The sequence below is a fragment of the Pipistrellus hanaki genome (assembly GCF_964339955.1).
Source record: "Pipistrellus hanaki genome assembly, chromosome: 7".
Classification (NCBI taxonomy): Eukaryota; Metazoa; Chordata; class Mammalia; order Chiroptera; family Vespertilionidae; genus Pipistrellus; species Pipistrellus hanaki.
Genome location: NC_140509.1, coordinates 62,211,834 through 62,234,135, shown reverse-complemented (window position 1 = coordinate 62,234,135; position 22,302 = coordinate 62,211,834). Strand labels below are relative to the sequence as shown.

The following is a 22,302-nucleotide window of genomic DNA, read 5'->3' as shown; positions in this document are numbered from 1 at the left end:
TTTATTTGATTTTTTACAGAGAGGAAGGAAGAGAGCTAGAGAGCTAGAAACGTCGATGAGAGAGAAACATTGACCAGCTGTCTCTTGCACACCCCTTACCGGGGATGTGCCCGCAACCAATGTACATGCCCTTGACCGGAATCGAACCTGGGACCTTTCAGTCTGCAGACCGATGCTCTACCACTGCAAACCGGTTTAGGCACTCCATTTGATTGTTGACTTAATAGGAAAGGGGAATGGGTTCTTCATTTTGACCTGGAAGGCTACTGCCCGGTCCCTTTTTCTAAACACATTGCCCCCCTGGAAGCACAGTTCCTGAGACTGACACAGAGTAGAATTGGTATGAAGTTAGGGACATTTTTCATTTTGTGAATTGTTTGTTGGAAACAGTTAAACATGTGGAGAAGCTTTCATGAAGTATTTAACATTCTCAGTGTGACAACAACTACGTTTTAGTAAATGTCTTTTCTTTCTGCGTTCAGACAGGCTCCCCAGAGCTCATCAGCCTGGACAGCTGTGAGCCTAACAATGCCACCTGAAAGGAAGGAGCAGATGTCTGCTTCAACGCCCAATTTCTCTCGAGACATCATGTAGGACATGTAAAACTAGTGTCAAATTTTCTTACTTCCTCCCTTCAAAATATTCAAAACCAAATCATTAAACAAGGCATTCATCTGTATGATAATGCTTGATTCGAAGATTCACTTGCAGCAGCGTGTGTTTTTTTGTTGTTCTTTGTTTTTCTTATGGGATATTTAATAGTCTTTTTAAAAAACATTGCTTTGGAATTAGAAATGTTTAGTAAAACAGTCTATGGAGTCTAGCATTACTTACTTACTAGGAAACTCATTTTTACCCAGCTTAATTCTACACAACAGTCATGAAATCCCCTCTGTGATATTTTCTTCTAATAAGCATGAATTTATAAAAAGGAACAACTCCTGTTTGAAGAGTCCATCTGTATGCCGTGTGGAACTGTCTCCAGCACCAGCACACACAGTTGGCTTTGGGGAAACACGGCAGTGGAACAGGTTACAATAACCTTCCCACCCGGCGGGAAGGATGCTCTAGGCGGCCTCAAACCATTTATTTATCTCGGACAAATCAGACACCAACTGTTCATGTCAACATCGGTTGCTAAACTCTGTGGGTAGGTGGTCTTGCAACTATTTTTGTTGCCTTAGGGGTTAATAATTCTTTTTGTAGAGTCATTTATACTTAACTCATGCTTCTTAATCTAATAATTTTTATTGTTTCTCCAAACTCAGGGAATTGTAATTAGGAATTAAAAGCCATTTTCCTGTCTAAATTTAAGTAGGAGAACTCCAAACTACTCCCTCTTATAAGGCAGGAAACACAATATCTGAAACACGTTGGATATGTATTCGGGGATCACATCCTATATTTTATGTTCAGGGAAGTCAGGTGTATGTCCTGGAACTGACTGAAGACTACTAGGCCATGCGTCTGGGGCAGATGTAGCCCAGGTAAGTCACTCCTCTCTCTCCTTTCTCTGGGAGATTGCGTCCCTCGCGGAGGTAAGAGGGGATATGGGAGCGGACTCAAGACATCCCAGAACGTGGATTCCCACTGATGGGTAACCTATGTCCCTGTGTCTCATTTCCTCCCCCAGATTAAGCTGTAGTTTAAGAATCTACCAAGTCGGATCCACAGTGACAGCCCCACCCCAGGCAGCTTTCCTGAAATGCCTTGGCCCTTTGCTGCCATGGGCCCCACTGGTAAGGGCTAGGAGCCAAGGTTTCTCCCATTTGGCTGCCAGGCTTCTTTGATGGGCAAAGGGACTTGAGGCGTTCCTTTCTCTGCCTACTCCCTCCTTGTTTAGAGATAAAACAAACACAAATAAGTAAGTGTGTCAGATTTTCGAGTGGGGAATACTTTATGAAGGAATCCCACTAAGGAATACATTTCTAATTCATGCTAGAAAGTAATGGCAAACACCACTGTAACACTGGCCCAGGGTAGACTGAACTTCAGTAGCTAGTATTCTGACCTAGACCAGTATATCAGGAATAAATTCTTAATATAGAAGGATTCAGAACTTAAAACAGTAATTTTCAGAAATAAACTTTTAGTGTTGTGAATTTTACTGAAGCACATAAGCTTCTACTTTAAATCATAATTTTACTCAAAAAAAGTTGGTTTCTAGTAGGTCAGACTACTAGTTGTTTTTTTGTTTTGTTTTTTTTGGGGGGGGGGTAATGGCCAGGAGGGGGTATGAGGGAGCCAGCTACTGAGGTGTTCATGTTTTGTGTCTAGATCAGGATGGTTAGGTGGTATAACTGTAAGTAAAAATCAAACAAGCCATAATCTGAATTTGCAGTGTTTATTATATGTAAGATATATTTCCATACAGAGTGTCTCTAAAGACAAAAGACAAAGGAATTTTTTTTAAAAAAGGTTAGGTTTCATATTCTTAAAACTCATTAGATACAAATTCGAGATTACAGTAACAGTTACATTGCAAAATCTTATTCTGAGTAAAACTAATATTGAAATACATGATAAATTTTAAAATGCATCTATTTTTTTGGTGATTAAAATATACTTAAGCAGAGCAGTACTTTAAGCCAGACAAAGCAAAGAAAAAAAAAATCTTGTTTAATATATATATATTTGAAAATTCCAGTAATAGTTCTTAAATTCCCCTTAAAACATAATCAACATTAAAGTCAGCAAACTACTATTTCTGACTGACATTTGGATGATTTTATCACTTAACCTGGTTACACAGTGATTTTTTTTTCCTGTCAGATGTAACTGACAACCAGTTTAGTCTTTAAGATAAATGAAGTGATAACTCACATTGTAGCATCTTGTGGAAAAAATTCAAACTACATTTAAAATGTTTGTTTAAAATGGAAACACACCTATTATTCCACAAGAAATTGTTTCTGTAAAAGTACAGGTTGGCTATTCAATAATAACCACACTACATCCAACTAAAAGAAGAATCATGGGGGAAAAATACAAAGCCTACTTATAATATGCAATATAAAGGTTATTGTTGTACTTAAAAAGAAGAGAAAAAAAAATCTCCCATTTTGGAGAAATTCAAACCTTCCCATAGTCCCCTCCTTAGGCTGTGCTACATAAAGTTATTTAGCCAACATGATTTGATCATGGCTTACGATTAAACTCAATTTGACAACTATATATAGCAGCCCTCGTCTGGATGTCGGTTATGACAACAGTTGCAGTTCCATTAAAGAATACTTGCTATTACATTTGGTACAAAGCGTGAACAAATCATGAACACTCAGGACAGATTGGCACGATGCATGCAGTTCTAGAACTCTTATCTCAAGCCAGTCATAACCGATTAAGCCATATTCCCAATCCTGCTTTCCAAATCTTTCCTTGTATTACAACTGACATTTAAAATGCTTCATAAAACTTTTAAAATGCTCCTTAAAACCTTAGAATGCTCCTTAAAACCTTAAAATGCTCCTTAAAACCTCTTCCAGAATAAGTGTGCTTTATAAGCCACTTATCTGAATGCATGATGGAAATGAGGCAGGATGGCAGTGCCAGTGCCTGCTGGGAACACATGGGGGAGGGGTGGAAGGTGGAGCTGGCCCAGGCCCATGGCACTCATGGCCAGGGAGGGCTCTTGCTGCTGCTGCCCCAGGCAGCCGAGCCGGTGGGGCAGGGGCTCCCCGGGCCCCAGAGCGAGGGCGCCATTCCCAAAGGCATTTTGGGGAGGAGGAGGTGGCAGCTGCCAGAAGCCCAACAGGGGGGAAATCTCCAGAGAGGCAGGTATGGTTATGTTCACAGCATCTATGGGCAGCTCTCTGGGCAGGTTGAGCCTGTGAGGTGACTGAGGCTCTTGCAGAGGCACCTCCTCCACCAAATTGATGTTGCAAAACGGTTTAGTATCCGTTTTGAGCGGCAGGTTTGCAAGTGGGGGGTATGAGGTAGCAGTGGGGTACTTGTGATCCTGGAGGGGCTGGGGAGGAGGGTTGGGCGGTGCCATGGGCGGTGCCATGGGAGGCGCCATGGGAGGCGCCATGGGAGCAAGGGGGATCAGAGGCTCTGGCAGCGGTGGTACCGGCTGGCAGGGTGGCTCCATGGGATTGAGGGTGTGCACCTCAGGGGGCAGGCCACCGGCAAGCCCATTCTGCACAGCAGCTCCTAGAGCGAAAGGAACCAGTGCGGCAGCCTTCAGCTGATACTGAGGAGAGAGAGTGTGGAAGAGATTCATGAAATCTCCAGTCTGCATACTCTCTCTCAACAGCTCCTGCAAGTGTGTCTTCTTGGTATGGCGAGTGAGGTGGTCTTTGCGCCCAAATCTCTGGGCACAAAACTGGCACAGGAAGTCCTTACAGCCTGTGTGGACCACCATGTGGCGCCGCACGTCTTTCCGGGTGTAGAACAGTCTATCGCAGTGGTCGCACCGGTGCTTCTTCTGCTTGTTTGCGTAGGGCTTGTCTTCGGAGTGGGTCTTGAGATGGACGAGCAGCACCTCGGTGTTCCTGAGCACCAGGGCGCACACCCCGCAGGTGAGGTCGCCGCTGTTGGCCTTGTGGAGGGCCACGTGCCGCTTGTAGCCCAGCGTGGTGTGGTACTTCTTCCCACACTGCTCACACACGAAGGGCACCTTGTTGGGGTTATGGGTCTGGAGGTGGTTCTTCAGGTGGTCTTTCCGGTTGAACGTCTTCTCACACAGACCACACTGGTGAGACTTCTGGGCCGAGTGGGTAGCCGTGTGCCTACGAGCAGAAGGCAGGATTTCACAATTGACCCAGATTTTTAAGAGCCGAAGAAAGGTAGGGAAACAATACTAGAATGATAACGGTAGTTTTCTCTAGATGCTGGTTTAAGAAATCATTTTCAATTTTAAAGTCTTTTTCTATATTTTCCAGACTCCACACCTACATAAGACCTTATAATAATAATAATAATAATAATAATAATAATAATAATTTTTAAAAACAGGTGCTGCTAAAGACATAATGCAATTTTCACACTTGCAAAGAATATGGCTAGAGTACATATTTTCCTAGTGTATACAAAGAAATTGCTAAATGCATACAAGTATTTAAAAATATACGATCATGAAAAATACTTTCAGGGCTGGGTTAAATGGTTATTTAACGATGAACATTCCTGAATTCTCAAGAGTGACTCAATAGTCCCTCCCCCCATTTTTAGATTGTTTCTAATACAATTCCAACTCGCCTGTATTGATTGAGACAAGTGTTGAACATAAACTAAAACGTCTGTCCTTCACCTCAGAGACAGCATCTTAAGTGTACCCAGAATGCCAGCTCTAGCAACGGGGCTCTGAACCCCGCTCCTCCCAGATCTTTATGCTCATGTCTTGGTCTTCTCCATTTAATACTTTCCTACCAGCTATCCTCCCTGCTGTGCGCAGCCCCTGTCTCCCTCAAGGGCCCAGAGAGAGCCCTTCCACCAAGTGCCTGCAGGTCACAGTGACTACACTGGCACCATTCACAGGCCTTTCTCTAGAAGGACCCCGGTGCTCCTCCTGGCAGCTGTGACACGTGTTTCTGTAGCTGAGCTTCAGGGGCAAGCCACAGACATCCTGGTCAGTCTGGAATTTCACAACAGCTAGTTTACATTTGTATCTGTAACGCATGAGTTAGGTTTGGAAAACCACAATTCTATTTCTATCATAGTTCCACTGAATTCCTAAAGCCTAAAAACCTAATGCTGTATGGGAACCTTGAGTTTGTCATCTTTTAAAAAGGTTCATTTACTAACTGTGTCGTACAAAACAGCAAGTCCTATGCGTTAGTGTTTCTTATAAGACAGCACTGTAAACAACCGGTGGCCGCAAACACAGCCCAGGCTGCTACAGCTGCCTTAGACAGTTAACTCTTTCAGGAGCTAAAGCTTGTCCTACTGAAAATTTCAATGCAATTGAGCTGTTGATTTTAGAATTTCTAACAACTCATTCTATGAAAAAAGAATTTCTTTAAAAAAACAAAACAAAACACACACACACACACACACACAATGCAAGTCAAAAGTGACTTGCCTTCTACCCAACCTTCTACCCTACATTATCCACTCCTGACCCTTCCCTAGGACAGAAACCTGTAAGGGGCCTACAGATGATGTTTAGAAACCACTGGTGGTCCCTATTGTAGGAAGACTGGAAGCCAGTTCCAAAACTTAAAGCTGATCAGAATCTAATTGTCATTTTCTTAAATATAAAAAAGCAAAAACCTCCAGTCCTCTTCCCATCTGTCTCCCTTAAAGAATAGTAGCCTGCTCTGTGCAGGGGCTAGTTGCACCTTCCCTCCAGGACATAAGGGCTCAGAAAGCAAAGGCATATAGATAACGAAGACAGGTGTGACAGTGCTGATTACAGGAGCCAGTGCAGCAGGTGGTTGAGAGACCTGAAATGATGCCGATGTCTGCAAATTCCAGATATATTTAAAAACATTTGCAGGTTGCAGAAAGGGTTTGTTGAGTCTGTTATCTCTAAAAAAAAATAGCCACACTCTTGTACAAGTTATCCGCAGAGATAGCAGCAGACAGATGGGAGAGGGGACTGGCTGACAGACTTGGCACGGAAGCAATTTTCAATTTGGTCCAAACTAGTGACTTGGACCCCAAGGCTCTGTCCTGGATCTTCCATTCTTGTACCTCTCTGCTTTATTCTTTGTGGAGGGTTTCTGTCTGATTAGAGCTCATTTACCAGCCAGGGATAACTGCTCTGGGTTTGCATCAAGCCATGTAAAGGCACATGACACCACTGTGCCCCTTTCACCAGCTTCTGTTCCTCAGAATTTCTCACTCTCCCCTCTGCCTGGCATCCTGTCTCCCCCTTTTAAAGTATCCCTCGCTTACTCGTACAATAGTCTCAGCCCAGGACTTAATCATCTCATGGCTGAAATTACTTTAACAACTTGCTTCCTTCCCTCAACCTCTCCTCTTACTGCTCAACCCACGAAATCATACTTGTCTGTCCCCTCGTCAGAGCGCCACGGTGGGGTGGCACCTGGCCCACGTCAGCAGCCTTGGGACCCCTCAGGGATAGCTGCTCTGACGGGTCTCTCCGGCCTCGTGATCATCTCTCCTTGACTCTCTTCCTCCCACTGCTTCCACTGTTTGCTGTATTGGGACCCATGTCCTCTTTCTGGTGAAGCAAGTCGGTCATTTTCTCCCTCAACCTCTGCTTATAAAATGGAGTGTATGTTATAATTGAGGGAAATGGGATGGAATGCTGAGAGAGAGAGAGAGAGAGAGAGAGAGAGAGAGAGAGAGAGAGAGAGAGAGAGAGAGAGATACCAAAGCAAACTCTAAGGCACCCTGCTGTCCACCACTTGCACAGCTGTCAAAGAGCTCAGACTGCATTTTAATTCAAGGAGTCTGTGTGCACAACTCTCTTCCCAGCCTGGGCCGCCTTGTCTTTCAGTTCTTAGAGGGGCCTGTTACTGGAGGAGCACAAGACACACTTGTTGAAAGAATGACAGGGCACAGCAAAACTGTCACATGAAACCTCAGTCACACCAGACACGGCTTCCAGGCTGCAGTGCACCAAATTCTGCGTCCCTTTCCCGTGCAGTGTTCAGTCGGAGGACTGGCAAAGCCATGCAAAGGCGTGAGTAAAAGCACATACTTTTCTAAAGGCTCTCACCTCATCAGCTTATATCTGGAAACAAAAGCTTTGCCACACTCAGGGTGCTGGCACTTGAAAGGCCGCTCCTTGGTGTGAGTGAGACCGTGGACAGTGAACTTCTCTTGGTTGAGGAACGTCTGGCCACAGACCTGGCAAAGGTAGGCAGCAGCCATGGTTTTGCTTCTCACACCTTCCTTTTCAGATGCGCTGACCGAATGCTATGCCAGGGAAGCACAAAAGAAAGGTTGGTCCTGAGCCCATGAGCAGAGGCAGCCCCACCACCACCACCACCACCCGCCTGAACTCCAGGCCAGGGCAGAGGCAGTGTCCTGGGCTCGGTTCTACTCAGACCTGGGCCTCAGGAGCCACTAGCTCTGCTTCCTGCTGTCCCACGGCCTAGGGTGTGTGCAGTCTCAGGCTCAGAGGGGAACGTCTGGGCACAGATGAGATTCCAGGAGTAGAAAGGTAATCTGCAGACTGTGGAGAGAAGAGAAACCATTTTCTTGCATTAGCTATTGCAAACTCATTAGTCAACAGAGCCAAATATCAACAGTAGAATGATTGAAATTTAAGAGCCAAATGTTTTAAACTTAAACTTCTTCTAACACCTCTTCTTCAAAATAGACTCGCCCAGGCCGTGGTATTTTGTGGAAGAGCCACACTCAAAGGGCCAAAGAGCCTCATGTGGCTCGAGAGCCGCAGTTTGCCGACCACAGAGCTATTGGAAAACAATGCTTTTCCTCCCCCCCCCCCCCACACCAGTTCAGAATCAACTACTGATACAGCATGATGCCCTATCCTCCTGGGGGCTTTAAGGGGTCCTTTCAGAGGTGCTTCTCCGGAGTGGCGAGGAGCAGAGTGTTTTGCTGGTGGGTGAAGCACTTTCTTTGTGAGGATGATGGCTCTTTAGCCATAGTCTCGGTACTTATCTACTTCAAACCATGATCTCTGGTCAGTGTGAGGCTCAGCTGGCCAACTGGAGAGAGTTGGTGTTGGAGTGTGTTACCGGTACAGAAAACAAAAGTCATCCCTGCTTAGTCAAACCGTGGGCTCTATTCCTCTCCCCTCGCTGTCAGGTAGCATGTGTTACTCATCACACCTGTTTAAACTTCTAGGGCACATGTGTCAAACACACGGCCCGCAGGCCAAATCCAGCCCGCCAGGCCTTGCAATGTGGCCCGCACCGCGCTGTCATCACTGCACTCCGCTGTCAGTTTATGACATTGTCAGTTTATGACTGTTCAGTAAACCATTCGGCCCGCGACTTAGGCTGGATTTTAGATTTTGGCCCCTTCTCTGATTGAGTTCGACACCCCTATTCTAGGGGATGCAACAAAATCACTTGTATGCATCCAAGTTCATTTGCTTATAAGGTTACCGTGCAGAAGGACTCGACTCTGCGATGGAAACAAGGTGTGAACACAGCGAGCTCAAGTCACCGGTGAGCCTCTGGAGGGGGGACCACGATTCCCAGGAAACACCGCTGGCGATGGCTCCAGGGAAGGCGCAGGAGGCACTGAAATGTGTAGACGCCACATCTAGTAAACTGTTTCTGCTAACCTCTCCCCCTGTTGTTGATGGGGGCATTTCCTCATGCCCAGCCTCACCCCTTTGGTCAGCCACTTCCAGGAGAACTCTAATTGTGACCACCCTTCCAACCCAAGCAAAGCACCCAAAACCAGGCTCTTCTTTTTCTACCAACTGGTCGTCATCCGAGGAGCCCAAGAGCCTGAGACAACGTCACAAACAAAACAGTACAACTCTGGCACCTAGAGTCCCTGTGAGTAATTCGGGGAGGGAGGAGGGGTTGCATGGGAGAGGGGTGGAATTAGGGAGGAGACGCTAACCCCTCAAGTGCCAATTAGAGACCCATATGCTGACACTGAACACCGGAGGAGCTTTTGTACACAGGCCTGCACTTTCTGTACTCTGTCAAGTAAACAGTGTACTCATGGCCGACAGGCCAATCACAGCAGGAGTCTGTGTCCAGCAGCCATTCATTCACCGCCAAGGCTTCAGAATTGCTCTGTGTTGTAGAAAGTTCGTCTTTACCTTTTCAGTTACTTTCTGATCAGAATGCTAGAGTCTAGCTAGATAAAACTATTATTCGATATAACAGTTTGGGCATCTTTAACTAGATCAACCCACAGCACATGTTCACAGACAAAGCATACGTTACTTTTCTAGTGGCCAAAATAGCGGCAAACTTCTGTGTTCCCCATCCACTTGCTCAGATGTTTAGTGTCTGGACCGAGTTCACAAGAGCCGGCACCTGGCTGACACCCTCCCATCCGCCACACCTGCTGGGAACCCTCAGGACTGACATGCCACACACTCTGAATCAGAGCTTCGGCTCTGAGCCAAAGCCAGCATCTTGGCACCAAATCTCCTTTCTGAGGGCAGCTCGCACACACCTTCTCCTCTGCGACTAACTGTGGTGATTTGCGCTGAACCCTTGTCCAGATCCATCTCCCAACTCCCCATTCCCTCACAGTAACCCCGTTCATGCCAGAGGCCCTGCTTTGAGGCATCCCCAACAACGCTGGCCGCAAAATAATTCCTTCCAGGAATTACCCTGTGTGGCCCAGTGCTTGCTGCCAGGTCTCATGATGCGTCTACTTTTCCAGCCCAAGTCTGGCTCACACTGGCCCAGCTATAAAAGGCAGAGAGCTGAAATATGCTCAACTCATTCACTCGAAACTGCTCTGGGTTCTTCCCAAGTCTGTCAAAAAAGATTAAAATGTGCACACAATACGAAGTGTGAAGTTCATCTTAGCTGAACCCAAAGTAGTACTAGTCACCCAGAAGGAGCTGGTCTGGGGTGAAGATTTCATAATTCATCTACTAGTACATCAATCCCCTGCATGCACACTTTTGTCAGCTTCTCAGTACATTCATCCTCCCCAACTCTCAGCTTTATGAAAGATACCCAGTATGTCCAACAGAACTCTGTGATGATGGAAAAGTCACATATATGAAGACTCAAAATGGGACGCTGAGAAATGGAAATGTTTAGTGAAGGAGCCACGTGTAGCTGACGGCTGATGGACTGGGCAGCACAGGCTGGCTCTTAGCTTCACCATCAAAGAGAGGACCCTCCGGTGTTCCCCTAATGCAAAGGAGTTCATGTAGATCTAGTCATGTATTCTACAAATACCGCGGGAAGATTCCCCATTCTAATTCCAGCTAAGCCACTTGTTAGCTGTGTCCTGAGTTTCAGTTCCCTCATTTGTGCATAGGCTGCTGGGAACAACCATCTAAAAGAAGGTAGTTCTGCAAGCATGCTGTAGTCTAAAACACACTGTACAGAAATGTGGGATTGGTAAAGAAACCATCAGCTGGCGCATGGTTCTCACCATCCAGCTATGGATACAATAGAAAAAAGCCATATTCTCTCCCTATGTGTAATTCATCATCCATTATTCCTACTAGGGGGGCCAGCAGTCTGAACACACATGTCTACACATACAGAAAGGACATATGAGGGTGCAAGTAAAAATTAGCCTGCACTCTTTTGTTTCTCAAAAGACATCAAGGTTGACTGACTCCTTACCAAATGAAACATATTTTTCTTCAATTAAAAATAAAAGGTGTCTGTACTTTGGGATTAATAAAGTTTTCCCAGATCCAATCTCCAGCCACTTCCCTAGGTTCAGAAGTTCAACAGTCATGGACATCATTACCTACATTTGTCTTGGGTCTTCAAAGATGGTAAGTACATAGTCAGGGAGTTTCAGACATGGCCACATTTTATTTAAAAGTGAGGCACATTTCCTCTAACTCCCCCTCTGAACTTTCTCCCAAAGAACTAAAAAACTTTAAGTCAGTTAAACATTTTTATACTTAATCAACTTATTTCATTTCCAAGGCTTTTATCTTTCTGAGTTTTAGATATGTCTGTTAAATACACCTAGCCCCACACTGAGTGAAAAGTTAGTCCTTAGATGTTGAACTGGATTAATTATTTGATGGTAAACATTCTTTAATTTATTCAGGAAATATTTTTTGAGGTTGAATTCAAATTCATAAATAGTTACTTCATTCACTGTAGCTGTGTATTTCATTAAATATGGACCTCCAAATATAAATATTTGCACAGTTTTTCATGATATAATCACAAACGTCTATGAAAATAATCTTTCCCAACAGACTATAAATTCACTGCGGCCAAGGATCAAAGCTCAGCTATTTTTAAAAAATAAACCGTGAAGATAACACAGCATCTCCCATCACCACGTACTTGACCAGAGCTGGCTGGCTGTTGCTGATTCCAGTCTTTGGTTGAAACCTGATGCGCTTTATAGCCACATCCTTCAAACAGACTTTGAGTATCTTTCTAATACCTGGCAAACGTCCAACAATCCCGACAGAGAGCAACACAGGGAGGGTCTTGACCATAATTAGTCTGTTCTGAGACTCAACGCACAGATTGCATGTGAGTCTTCAGTTCGGTAATATTTCAACACCTGTCACCATAGAAAGATAGTAAGACTTCCTTCAAAACATCTCAGGACATAATTTCCAATCCCTTGATTCTAAAAATACAGAGTGATACAGATCTGCCAGTATGCCAAAGAAGGCTTGTGCCATCTGCTTCATTCTGTTCGTGCTGATTATTTTAGGGATGCGAGAGGATCAGGTTGGAAAAAGAACATATATATATATTTGGCAATAGCAAGGAAGTCCCGTGTTCCCTGAGGGATCATGGTATACGGCAGAGGAAGAGGCCAGAGCACAACTGTAGCTCCAGGTGTCCCCAGTCATCCAATGGGGGACAAATGTTTTACAGCAACCTCAAAATAAACTGACTTTTGGCTTCTACTTCCATTGTCCCACTGACACAATGCAAGGCCTGTTTCTGAGAGGAAACTGAATTGCCATTTTTAGTCTTCCAACTTGAATAGTCTAAGCCTTTTTTTTTTACGCCATACACCAACCATTCCTTGTAGATAAGGAAGTTCTACTCCAAATGTTTTTCTCTTTCATACTCCCCAAACCCAGGATTGTTTTACATCAATGTGTTCAGGCTAATTTAAAAAGGGCCTCTAATAAGCTTCTGTTTTTTTCTTAAATAAGCAGCACTGACTTAGATGGAAAAAAAGACCATCCCTCTTGGTGCTATCAATTCAGTTTGAGTCTTCACAAAGTCATTAATATTATTTCCTAAACCATGGGCCACATATTTTGTGCCTCAATCATGGCATTTTATTGGGTTAATAATAAAGATTCTGCCCTGGCCAGGCGGCTCAGTTGTTTGGAGCATTGTTCTGTCCACTGAGGGGTCACGGGTTCCCTGGTCAGGCAAGTTGAGAAGAGGCCAATCGATGTTCCTCTCTCTCCCTCTCCCTTTTTCTTTCTAGAATCAATAATAGTATGTCCTCAGGTGAGGTTTTAAAAAAAGTTTCTATAATATTCTTTTGAGATTCAAGCAGTAAGCCACTTGTACAAATGTCCTATCAAACATGGGTAGAGGTGATAATCTAACAGATCCTATCATGTAAGACAGGTCCACCTTCCCTCAAAATCATAGGGGCTCATGGGTCAGCATCTTTAACAATATTTTAATGTATTATTCTCCAATAAAGAACTAAGACATTATCATTAAAACCCCTGAACACCTGAGCTGACACATCATTTGGAAGAAGGCTTTTGCCTGGGATGAGCCCTTAAGCTGGATCCATAAAGCCTATGACCCTGCAGTCTGCAGACCTACTCCCACAAGGGCCCAAAGGCAACCAAGGCCACAGATCAACCTACTTGCTATTTCCTCAGTGTGCCCCATTCTCTCATGCTTCTCTGCTTTCCACGCTATGCCCCATCCGGGAATGCCCTGCTACTCCTTGTCCACTTGGCAAACTCTTCCTCTTCCTGGTCACACTCCCTGGCAGAAAAATGAGCTCCTTTTCCATGTGGTGAGAGAGTGAAACTGGGAGATCACTGAGGAAGCGACAGTCATCATCCGGGTGAGACGCCAGTGGTTGTGGTGAACATAAAATGAGATCACTAAAACCACAGTGGAATTAGAAAGAGAAAAATGGGTTTGGCAAGCCCTGCCTTCACCAAAGGCCCTTCTATGTTCCCTCCAGAACTATTTATTCAACCGCCTGGGAGACACTGACCCTCCTATGTTTGAAACAACATGCCCTCATTTGTGCTTGATGGCGGGAACACCTACCGAATCCACCCCTCTATTTGGCCATGGGGGACGCGGCCCCACACCTCACCACCTGCGTCCCCCCACAGCCCGCAACCTTGAGAGACTTAATTTGGTTCACTAACCCAGTAACTACGCTCTTATTTTCTTAGAAATGAGGCCTAAAATAAGCAAGAGTTGAAATGAATTATTTATCTACTATTCAGAGAGAAATTTAAGGAAGCTGTCTTACTAATTACAGCACAGCTTCAGAACATCGGATGTATGCATTAAACTTAAAAAATTGAAAAAGCACACTGTCCCTTCCACTTACAAGCACTGAGAGTAACATCTGTGAGTCAAGATGGCCAACAGAATTAAAGTATGCAGCTTAGCAGGAAATGGAAAGCCATGAAGCAACCTGATTTACCCTACAGATGCCATCATAAATCAGAAATGTGGGCACTAGGTACCTCTGGAAGTGGGGGCAAAAGTGGGCATGAAAGTAGAGTGAAAGGTGTGAAAGTCTAGTAGTGACACCTCAGCCCCCTGACCCTCCCAGTGGAGGGCATGGGATGGGGTGTGAGGCTAAAACAAGATGATTAATTGGAGTTTGTATACCTCCCCCATTTGGCTATCAGGACACTGGCTACCAGGACCTCGCCCTCCATGGCAGGAGCCTGGAGGAGTCTTCTCTGGGGAAGCTGACCAGCCCAAGAGGAAAGAGCTAATGCCAAGGACAGATGACAGTGCCAGCGTTTACCTGCATCACTAAAGCAAAGCCCTCGTTGACAAGCCCTGTCTAGATATACAAAGCTCCCAAGCAACAGACTTGTCAGATTCTACTTTTTCATAGTAACTATCGCAGGGCTGTGTAAGATACACTGGAGTGGTGGGACTAGGGAAGGGAGGCTATTTTGGCTTCTGCCACCTCTCAGAAGAGATAACTGTGGCCAGAAAAGGAAGAGAGGGCAGGTTGAAATACACTTTGTAAACAGAATAGTTAGATTAGGGCTTAGGTTAGGCTAGCGGAAAGAGGTGACAGGGTTGTCAGACAGGGAAAGGAAGGATGAGCACCAGAAGAAAAATCCAGCAAAGCGCAGGAGTTCCAAGTTCGGTTTCTGATATGTTGAGTTTAATGGTGCCTATGATCCAGACCAGCAGGGAGACTTTTAGCAGGAGGAGGAGCTGAGATGCTCATCTAGCCAAACAGAGCAAATGACACTCTTACCCTCTCTGGATTCTGGGGAGTAGAACCACTGTGAATCGTGTTTCTATAAGTGACTTTAGACGTTACTGAGCTCTCCATGGGTGGCCTCAGACCCTGTGAGGAAGCTCACATGATCAACCCAGCATGGTTTGGTGGGTTGTCCTGGGGGTGAGGAGGGGTTTGTTTTCTTTGCAGCAGGCTGCAGCTAGACCGATCCTCCCTGAGGATATCTGCTCCCCACTGGGGAGCTGGGTGGAAGTAGGCTTGTGGGGACATGTCATTCTCAGAGGACTTCTGCCTTCAAATTCCCCAGTTCCTCTTGGTAAGACAGTGTAGTGGCAAGTCAATGGTAATAAAAAAATTTTTTTTAAAGCAAAATGAGAATTAAGCTTGCATTAAAGACTCTAGCAGCTCAAAATCCCTATTTGGTGGCCCACTCTACTGAAGGAAGGTGGGTGTTTTGTTTTGTTTTACAGGTGAGAGCCTTTCTGTGTTATAAGACGTTGAGTGGATTGAAGACAATGCCTAATCTATTTAATAGTCAAGACGAGGACAGTGGGAAGGACAGAGGTAGAAGCAGGCAGGCAGTGCCAACAGAACAATCTCAGTTGGAATGAAGAAAGCCTGAAGAAGCAATAGAAGAGGCAGAAGACCAGGAAATGAGCCTCAGAGCCCCAGCAGACAGAGAAGCCCACTACCCAGGCGAAAGAACACCTGAGCCAGGATGCTGCACCCCAAGCGTGCTTTCCTGGAAGAGGCCTGTAAGCACACCCCTCCCTCCCGCGCAGAGGGGGGCAGGCAGTCTGCACGGGGTCTGCACAGCTGGGGGTCCCCACAGGCTGAGTGCTTCCACAGGAGGGGTCCTTCAACACAACCCCACCCGTCAGGGAGGAGGCGAGGAGGGAAGCATGTTTACGGATTTTTACTTTTCAAATTATGAGAAAGTTGATTTAGAAAGTTACAAAGGGAGAAGTGAGCTGTAGAAGAAATGGGCTCCGGAAACACATTACAGCAAAAGAAGGGCCCTCGGAGCTTAGGAAAACACACTCAAAAGGAATATTTGAGCAGGCGTGCTTGGAGAGAGGGAGGGGGCGGGGAGAGAGAGCAAGAGCCTTTTTGCAGATTCTTCAACCTTCCACAGGCCTCCTCTCCCCACCACACACCCTGGATTTTTCCATCTAAACATTTAGGAAAGAATATCAGATGTCTACAAACATGCAAGCGAGGTGTGTGCTGCCTGAGCAGCATATGTGGAGGCCAGGGCTGGGGCTGCTGACATGGAGCGGGCCCCGCTGTGAGGGAAGCACTCATGAACTCTGGGCAGCAGACGGTGGGGGTGAGGGGCAGAGAACCCTCCCCGAACCCAGACAAGAGCCTTGGGAATGAGGAGAAGATTTTCTTATAGTCGTTAAAGTCAGTGATGGGGACTATTCCTTTGTGACAGCTGAAAATAGATCTCCCTCTTCCCTCCCAACAAACCCTCAGCCACCGGCCTCCAGGCCCTTTTACAAGAGAGAGGCTTCTATAGCCGACAGCCCTGCTCGCTCTCTCTTCCTGGGATTTTCAGAGCCGGGCACCGAGGAACCAAAACTACCTAATTAGCGGCAGGGCCATTGTCCAAATACAGCTCGCACTCTGGCGGAAAGAAAAGCCTGGGACCTTCCCAGGAAGCGTGTGAGGGTAAAGGCTCCACGGAGAAAAGAAACAAGAAAAGCAGACCAGTCACATCGGTGACGGGAAGCCAGACTCATGAGTCAAACATCCCTCGAAGGAAACTTGAAAACTATGAGGTCTGGGAAGGAGTGGACTGTTTGATCCTGAAACAACAGCGGCTCTGAGCAAACAAAAAGGCGTGAAAGAGCCGCAAAGTATCTCTGGGGGGTGGCGTTAGAGATAACTTCTCTTTGTTTTTCCTTTTTGATTTTCTATACTTTCTAAATTTTAAAAAGGAGTATTTAGGCTCATTGGGAGTAGACCTGGTGGACAAAAGGGAGGCATGCGTCTTGGACAGACAGTAGAACACAAGAAAGCAGAGACACAAAGCAGCCCAGGGCAGCAGGGATCTCGGGGTTCAGACCTGCTGGAGAGCGGATGTGAGTGTAGGGGAATGGGGGAAAGTGGGCAGGAGAAGGGACTGTGCCCGAGCACAAGGGGTCCCACACACCGGGAGAGGAACCTGTGGTTATTCTACTGGGAACTGGGAACAGGGAAAGTGAAGATGGTTCATCAACAGATTGCTTTACAGAGAAAACAACTCCTCCCCCACCATCGGCCTCCTCACCCCAGTGAAAAGAACTGTTCTGAAATCTAAATGGTCTTTTTTTGACAAGATGAGCCGGAGACCAAATCTGATTACCCAAATGGACACAAATGTAATTGGCAATTTTAAATGACAGCTTAACACTAAGCTTTTTCAATGGATGAGCATCCAGAGCTCACGTGCCTATCAACTGTGTACACAGCGAGAAAGAAAAGGAGCTGAAGCCCACAGGCTGGCCGTGCTCCTGAGACACAAAGCTGCACTGAGACTTCCCTCGTTGCCTTCCCCTGTCACGTCCGTCAGTTCAAATTATGCAAAGCAAACTGTTCATCCAGAAATACTTAATTCGAAATATGAAAAGGTTTACATTTAGGATATAAATGCAAATATTTATCCTTTAGGATGACCCCCGTTTTTAATTTTTTTCTTTTGAAGACGGTAAACATTTCACCAGGTTTCCATCTTTAAAGGAAATGACACTCAAGGGACGAGGCTGCTTTTCCAAGTCCCTGCTGCTGGGGGAGAGGGATGCCCAGGAAATGGGGGAGAAAGCTTCCAATGCAGGACCCTGGCAAGGGGGCCTCCCCTCCTTTTCACCTCAAGCCTTTTCTCTCCCCCATTCACGGCTCTGGGCCTTTTGTTTGTTTAACAAACCATAACAATTACACCCGGCTCAATGGGAGGAATGCGCACTCCCTGAGTAGCTGTCTCCCAATCCACATGTGTGGTCCGTCCCACAGCCCCTAGCAGGCGGCTTCTGGGCTCCAGTCCCCTGGAGGCCGGGCACCCAGCTCACAATAAGCCCCAACTTCCCGTGGCCGCATGCCTGCTGCTCCTTCCCAGGAGCCTATAGAGATGTCTCACATTGGGCTTCCTCTCCTGCTCCTCTAGCGACTGCACGGTCCGTCCCGCCTGGGCCCGTCCCACTCTGCGCCGGTGTCTCCTGCCCAAGGTGTCAGCGCCCCTCACCTGTCCTCAGCCCACAGACCCACCTCCAGCTACTGGGCAGACACATCCCGGGACCCTACTGGTTCTCACGCCTCGTCTTCTAATATCCATTCCATGGGAAGAGAAGATACACAGGCAAGATTCCCTGCCCCCGCCTCATTAAAACAGCTAGTGCCCTTCTTGGCAGCTAGTCGATAGGTTGGAATGGATTTCAACTTCTTGGCCAATAAATCAAAATATTATTTAGTAAGAACATTATCTTTCAAAGGGAACCTAAATAGTATTTAGTAAGACAATAATTCCATTGAACTCATAAAGCCCTGCCATGCTACTTTGTCTAACAATCCCCAACTGCCAGCCCTGGGAGAGGGGCAGAAAGGCCCTAACATTGCCATCTGACAGATGAGGAGACGGAGGTTCAGAGACGGAAGTTCTTTACCCACAGGCACTGGCGATGACGATTCTGTGGGTAATGAACTGTCCTAAGTAAGGTGGTCCCATCACAGGGAGTGCTAGCTCCTACGAGCATCATCCCCGGTGATCACGATGGCGACCAGAGGCCAAACACGGGTATTCTGAGCTACGCCAACCCCGTCCACTTGCGCCATGCACCCCTCGCCACGCGGTGTGCCAGTGCCATGGACTCCAGAAGCAACATTTATTATCCTGATTCTCAGTGGGGCCTGCCCCTGAAGCTGGAGTCCTAGCCCTACTGGCATATGACCAGCGTCTCCCCCTGGCTTATCAGTCAACATCTTCCGCCAAGGGGAGGGCAACCTTCACACATCCCCTTATGGGCACAAGTTAGGGTGTAGACAGGGCAGTCTCAAGCTTTGGAACTGACAGGGTTATCAGCAGAAATGCCATGGATCTGCAGTGCTGTGGGGAATGTGTATGTGTGTGTGGTGGGGGTGGGAGGGGGGGAGACAATAGAGGGTATGGGTGTAAAAACTTGCTAATTGCATCCTCTGATTCCCTGAAATGCAGAGTGTACCAATGCTTTAAACAAACAAACAAACAAAAAGGTCAAGAATTCTGTCCTAAGATTACTTTTGCGATTTGAAAGGGAAATATCGTTTTATCCTCTACTAGAACCACTTGAACCTCCCGCATTCCTTGACTAATTTTACCATGTGTTTCCAAGCAGTTATTAATAGACATGCCAGCACAGAAAAGACGTGTAAAAGCGAAGGTCACTCGCATACCTGCTGGTGTCGGTGTTCAGGCGGTGGGGAAGGCCTCTCAGAAGGGTGGGAGGAGTCACGCCTGTGAGGAGAGATCTCGAAGGAAGGTGTCAGTGAATGAAGCCGGGAAAACATCCCCCATCCCGGCCACGGGAGCCTCCCTTTGAGAGCCCACACACTCAACCGATGACGTGCAGAGGACATGTTCGACTGCTTTTTTAACATTTTCCATGCATTTTAACAAAGGATCAGTTGATTTTAAACTTTAAAACCCTCAATGCCTCAATTGATCTACCACCCTTGACTTTGAAATATCTCAGAAATACAACATGGCAAAAGCCTTAAAACATGTGGGTCATCTGCTATATTTAAACAGTGTCATAAAGTTCACAATGTTGCAACTTAGCAGACTTTCAGTATTTCATACAATCTTGCCCAAGAAGACCTTTAAGTATTTCCATTATATCCTTTGTCCTACTTACAACTGGATTAGAAAAACCCTGAAATCTTCCCCTGCTTTCTGCAAGTAGAAGGAAAAAATGAAAAAACAAAAAACAACCCATGCAATTGCTTACATAAAAATATTCAAAATAGCACTCGGAGGAAACGGTATTTTTTTTAAAAAAAAAAAATCAACAGTATTAGAATACCATAAAACAGGCATGCAAATCTATGCAATCACAAACCCTGAAACAAATGAACTGGGAAAAGTAAGTAATAGCTAGTAGGGGTTCATTTCTAACAAAAGCTCTATATAAACATCTACATTTATCAAATGGGTTGAAGGCTCCTCACTGAATAGACAATTCGGTGGTCACCAAACCTGGCCATGGGCTAGAATGCCTGGGAAGTCTTTGGCACAGGCTGGCACAGTGTGGCCTGGGCCCTGGGGTTTGTGTTTTTACCACGCCCTCAGGGCCCAGACTGCAGCCAGCTTTGTACTACTGATCCCTGATGAGCATTTGAAAACCGGTATCTCTGTTCACCAATTAATTATAAAGCTTGGCTTCTTCCAACTAAGACTATCCCATCCCGTTGATCCTCTTAGGTGAAAAGCTTTTCAGGATTTCCTTGCCCAGTACAAAGGTAAATATATAAGGAAACAAAGCCAATTAGAGCTCACCTAACTGATTTTTTTTTCACTTGGTTGCCCCTTTTCTTAATTTGATCAAAAGAGGCTGTCTGTTTATTTTGCATAAAAACATCCCTTTTAGTTAAAATCAGAAAAATGCAGGCCATTTTAGACAACTAAATCTTTCAAATAACCTTTCACAAGTCAGGGGGGGAAAAAGGGGGAGGTGAGCAGGTTGTCTGAATCATACAGAGAATTTGTTTTAAGTGTATTCCTCACTTTGCATGTCTAAACACTTCACAAATCATCTTCATGGTCCGTCTCTCCTCTGAAAGTACTCAACATGTATCATGGTCTCCAAAGGCCTAGATTACATTTTTTTTAAGGGCTTTAGAAAACAGGAGAGAGTGAAATTCTTCTGGATGATTCTCCCTTTGCTCCCACCGGCCTCCCCACAGACAATGCTGCTTTATGAGTTCAGGGAGGCGAGGCGAGCTTCTGCTTCCCTTCGGAAGGGGGCACATGACACGGGGTACGCAAACTAGGCAGCGGAGTAGCTCAGCCTCTTTGTCAAAATATTCAAATGATCACTACGAGAAAGCAATGCCTTCCTGAATTCAACAATGCTCCACGGCCTCCGAGGGCTCACAGGGGAGCTTAGTCTTGAGCTGTTCAATGGGAGCAGCACTAGTGGAGGCAGAGAACCCTGAGAGGAGACCAAGTCCCTGGCCTCTCCCACTGGCCATCTCAGCCCCCGCCTAAGGCTTAAATAGTTAACAATGCCCGGAGAACCTGACAGGCGGGGGGTCCTGGGTGATGGAGGACAACTGAACACAGAAGAGAGACAGTTTGGAAAAAAAGCACACCTAAGGCTGACAGGATGCAGGTTTGAATTTAGATTGCACAATCAGGGAAAAAGGATTTAATGTGTCGAGTATATTAAAAAGTGGTCATGGAAAAAAATGACCCTCTAACATACAACATTCCTAAATACAAATGTTTCTGAGCTCCCGAGGGGCAAGAAAAATCGCATTTTTCTAGGAATAGGGACTGGCACGCGGCAGCCAGATTAGTTCTGGTTAATGGTTTTAAGTAAAAGGGGAAATATTTGGGGGTAAATGATCTGTTTCTTCATTAATGATAAAAACTACAGTTTCATGAATCTAGAGCCTATGACTTCTGGAATGTCCTTTTCAGTTGTCACAATATGTTTTCTAGGCGTTTGCTGCTGAGGCCAGCTTAAAAACATGTCTTTTTCCGTTAATGAACTGGTTTAACCACCTGCTGAGCCTTCACTGAAGCCCGAATTGAACAAAGGGATTTCCCTCCAGTTTCAGCTCATTTACTTCTAGCTACTCCTGAGTTTGCTTAAGGAAATTCTTCAGATTGACTTTTTTCATTATTATTATTTCTAATGATTTGAGTGGGAAAGCACTGAGCAAGCCCCAAACAGCGGGGACTCTGCCTTGGTTTCCCATGAAACACTCATCTAGGCAGACAACGGACATGGCTTGTTTCTGAAAAGCTTCTCAACTAAGTATTTTATTTTACTTCCTAAAGCCCATCATTCCTAATGGAAAGGAGTGGCCCTATAGGGGAGACTGCAGACAACAAAGCCTTCTCTCAGCGAGGTGGACCACAGTGGACCACAAGGCTGTGTCTCTGAAGGGAAGACCCTCAGTGGGACATTCACATCACACCACACACAGGAACCTGTTGCAAAGGGTCACCAGGAATCCGAACAGACCTGGCCCTCTACCTTTCCTCACAGTCCCTGGGGGACCTTGTTCCTAACCCAAAGCTTCAACTACTCCTTGGGATCACAGGCCTCCCAAATTATCTACCTTTAATTCTAAACTCTCCAATTCCAGACAAAGCCATCG

The 22,302-nt window shown here is 45.8% G+C and overlaps 1 protein-coding gene across 6 annotated transcripts in view; it reads right to left on the bottom strand.

Moving 5' to 3' along the window:
• Positions 1–2,334: 2,334 nt before the first annotated feature.
• The window catches only part of PLAGL1 (PLAG1 like zinc finger 1), a 42,263-nt gene continuing 22,295 nt past the window's right edge, over positions 2,335–22,302 (bottom strand). For 3 of the 6 annotated variants that reach the window (XM_084890119.1, XM_084890120.1, XM_084890122.1), the window contains 5 exons: positions 19,369–19,429; positions 8,991–9,128; positions 7,964–8,089; positions 7,631–7,830; positions 2,335–4,730 (listed from right to left, as the gene is read on the bottom strand). In XM_084890119.1, coding sequence (XP_084746245.1) covers positions 3,509–4,730; positions 7,631–7,785 — 1,377 coding nt within the window. In that variant the 5' untranslated portion in view covers positions 7,786–7,830; positions 7,964–8,089; positions 8,991–9,128; positions 19,369–19,429 and the 3' untranslated portion in view covers positions 2,335–3,508. Of the gene's footprint in view, positions 4,731–7,630; positions 7,831–7,963; positions 8,090–8,990; positions 9,129–19,368 lie in introns of all 6 variants that reach the window. The other 3 variants (XM_084890118.1, XM_084890121.1, XM_084890123.1) reach the window with 2 other exon arrangements.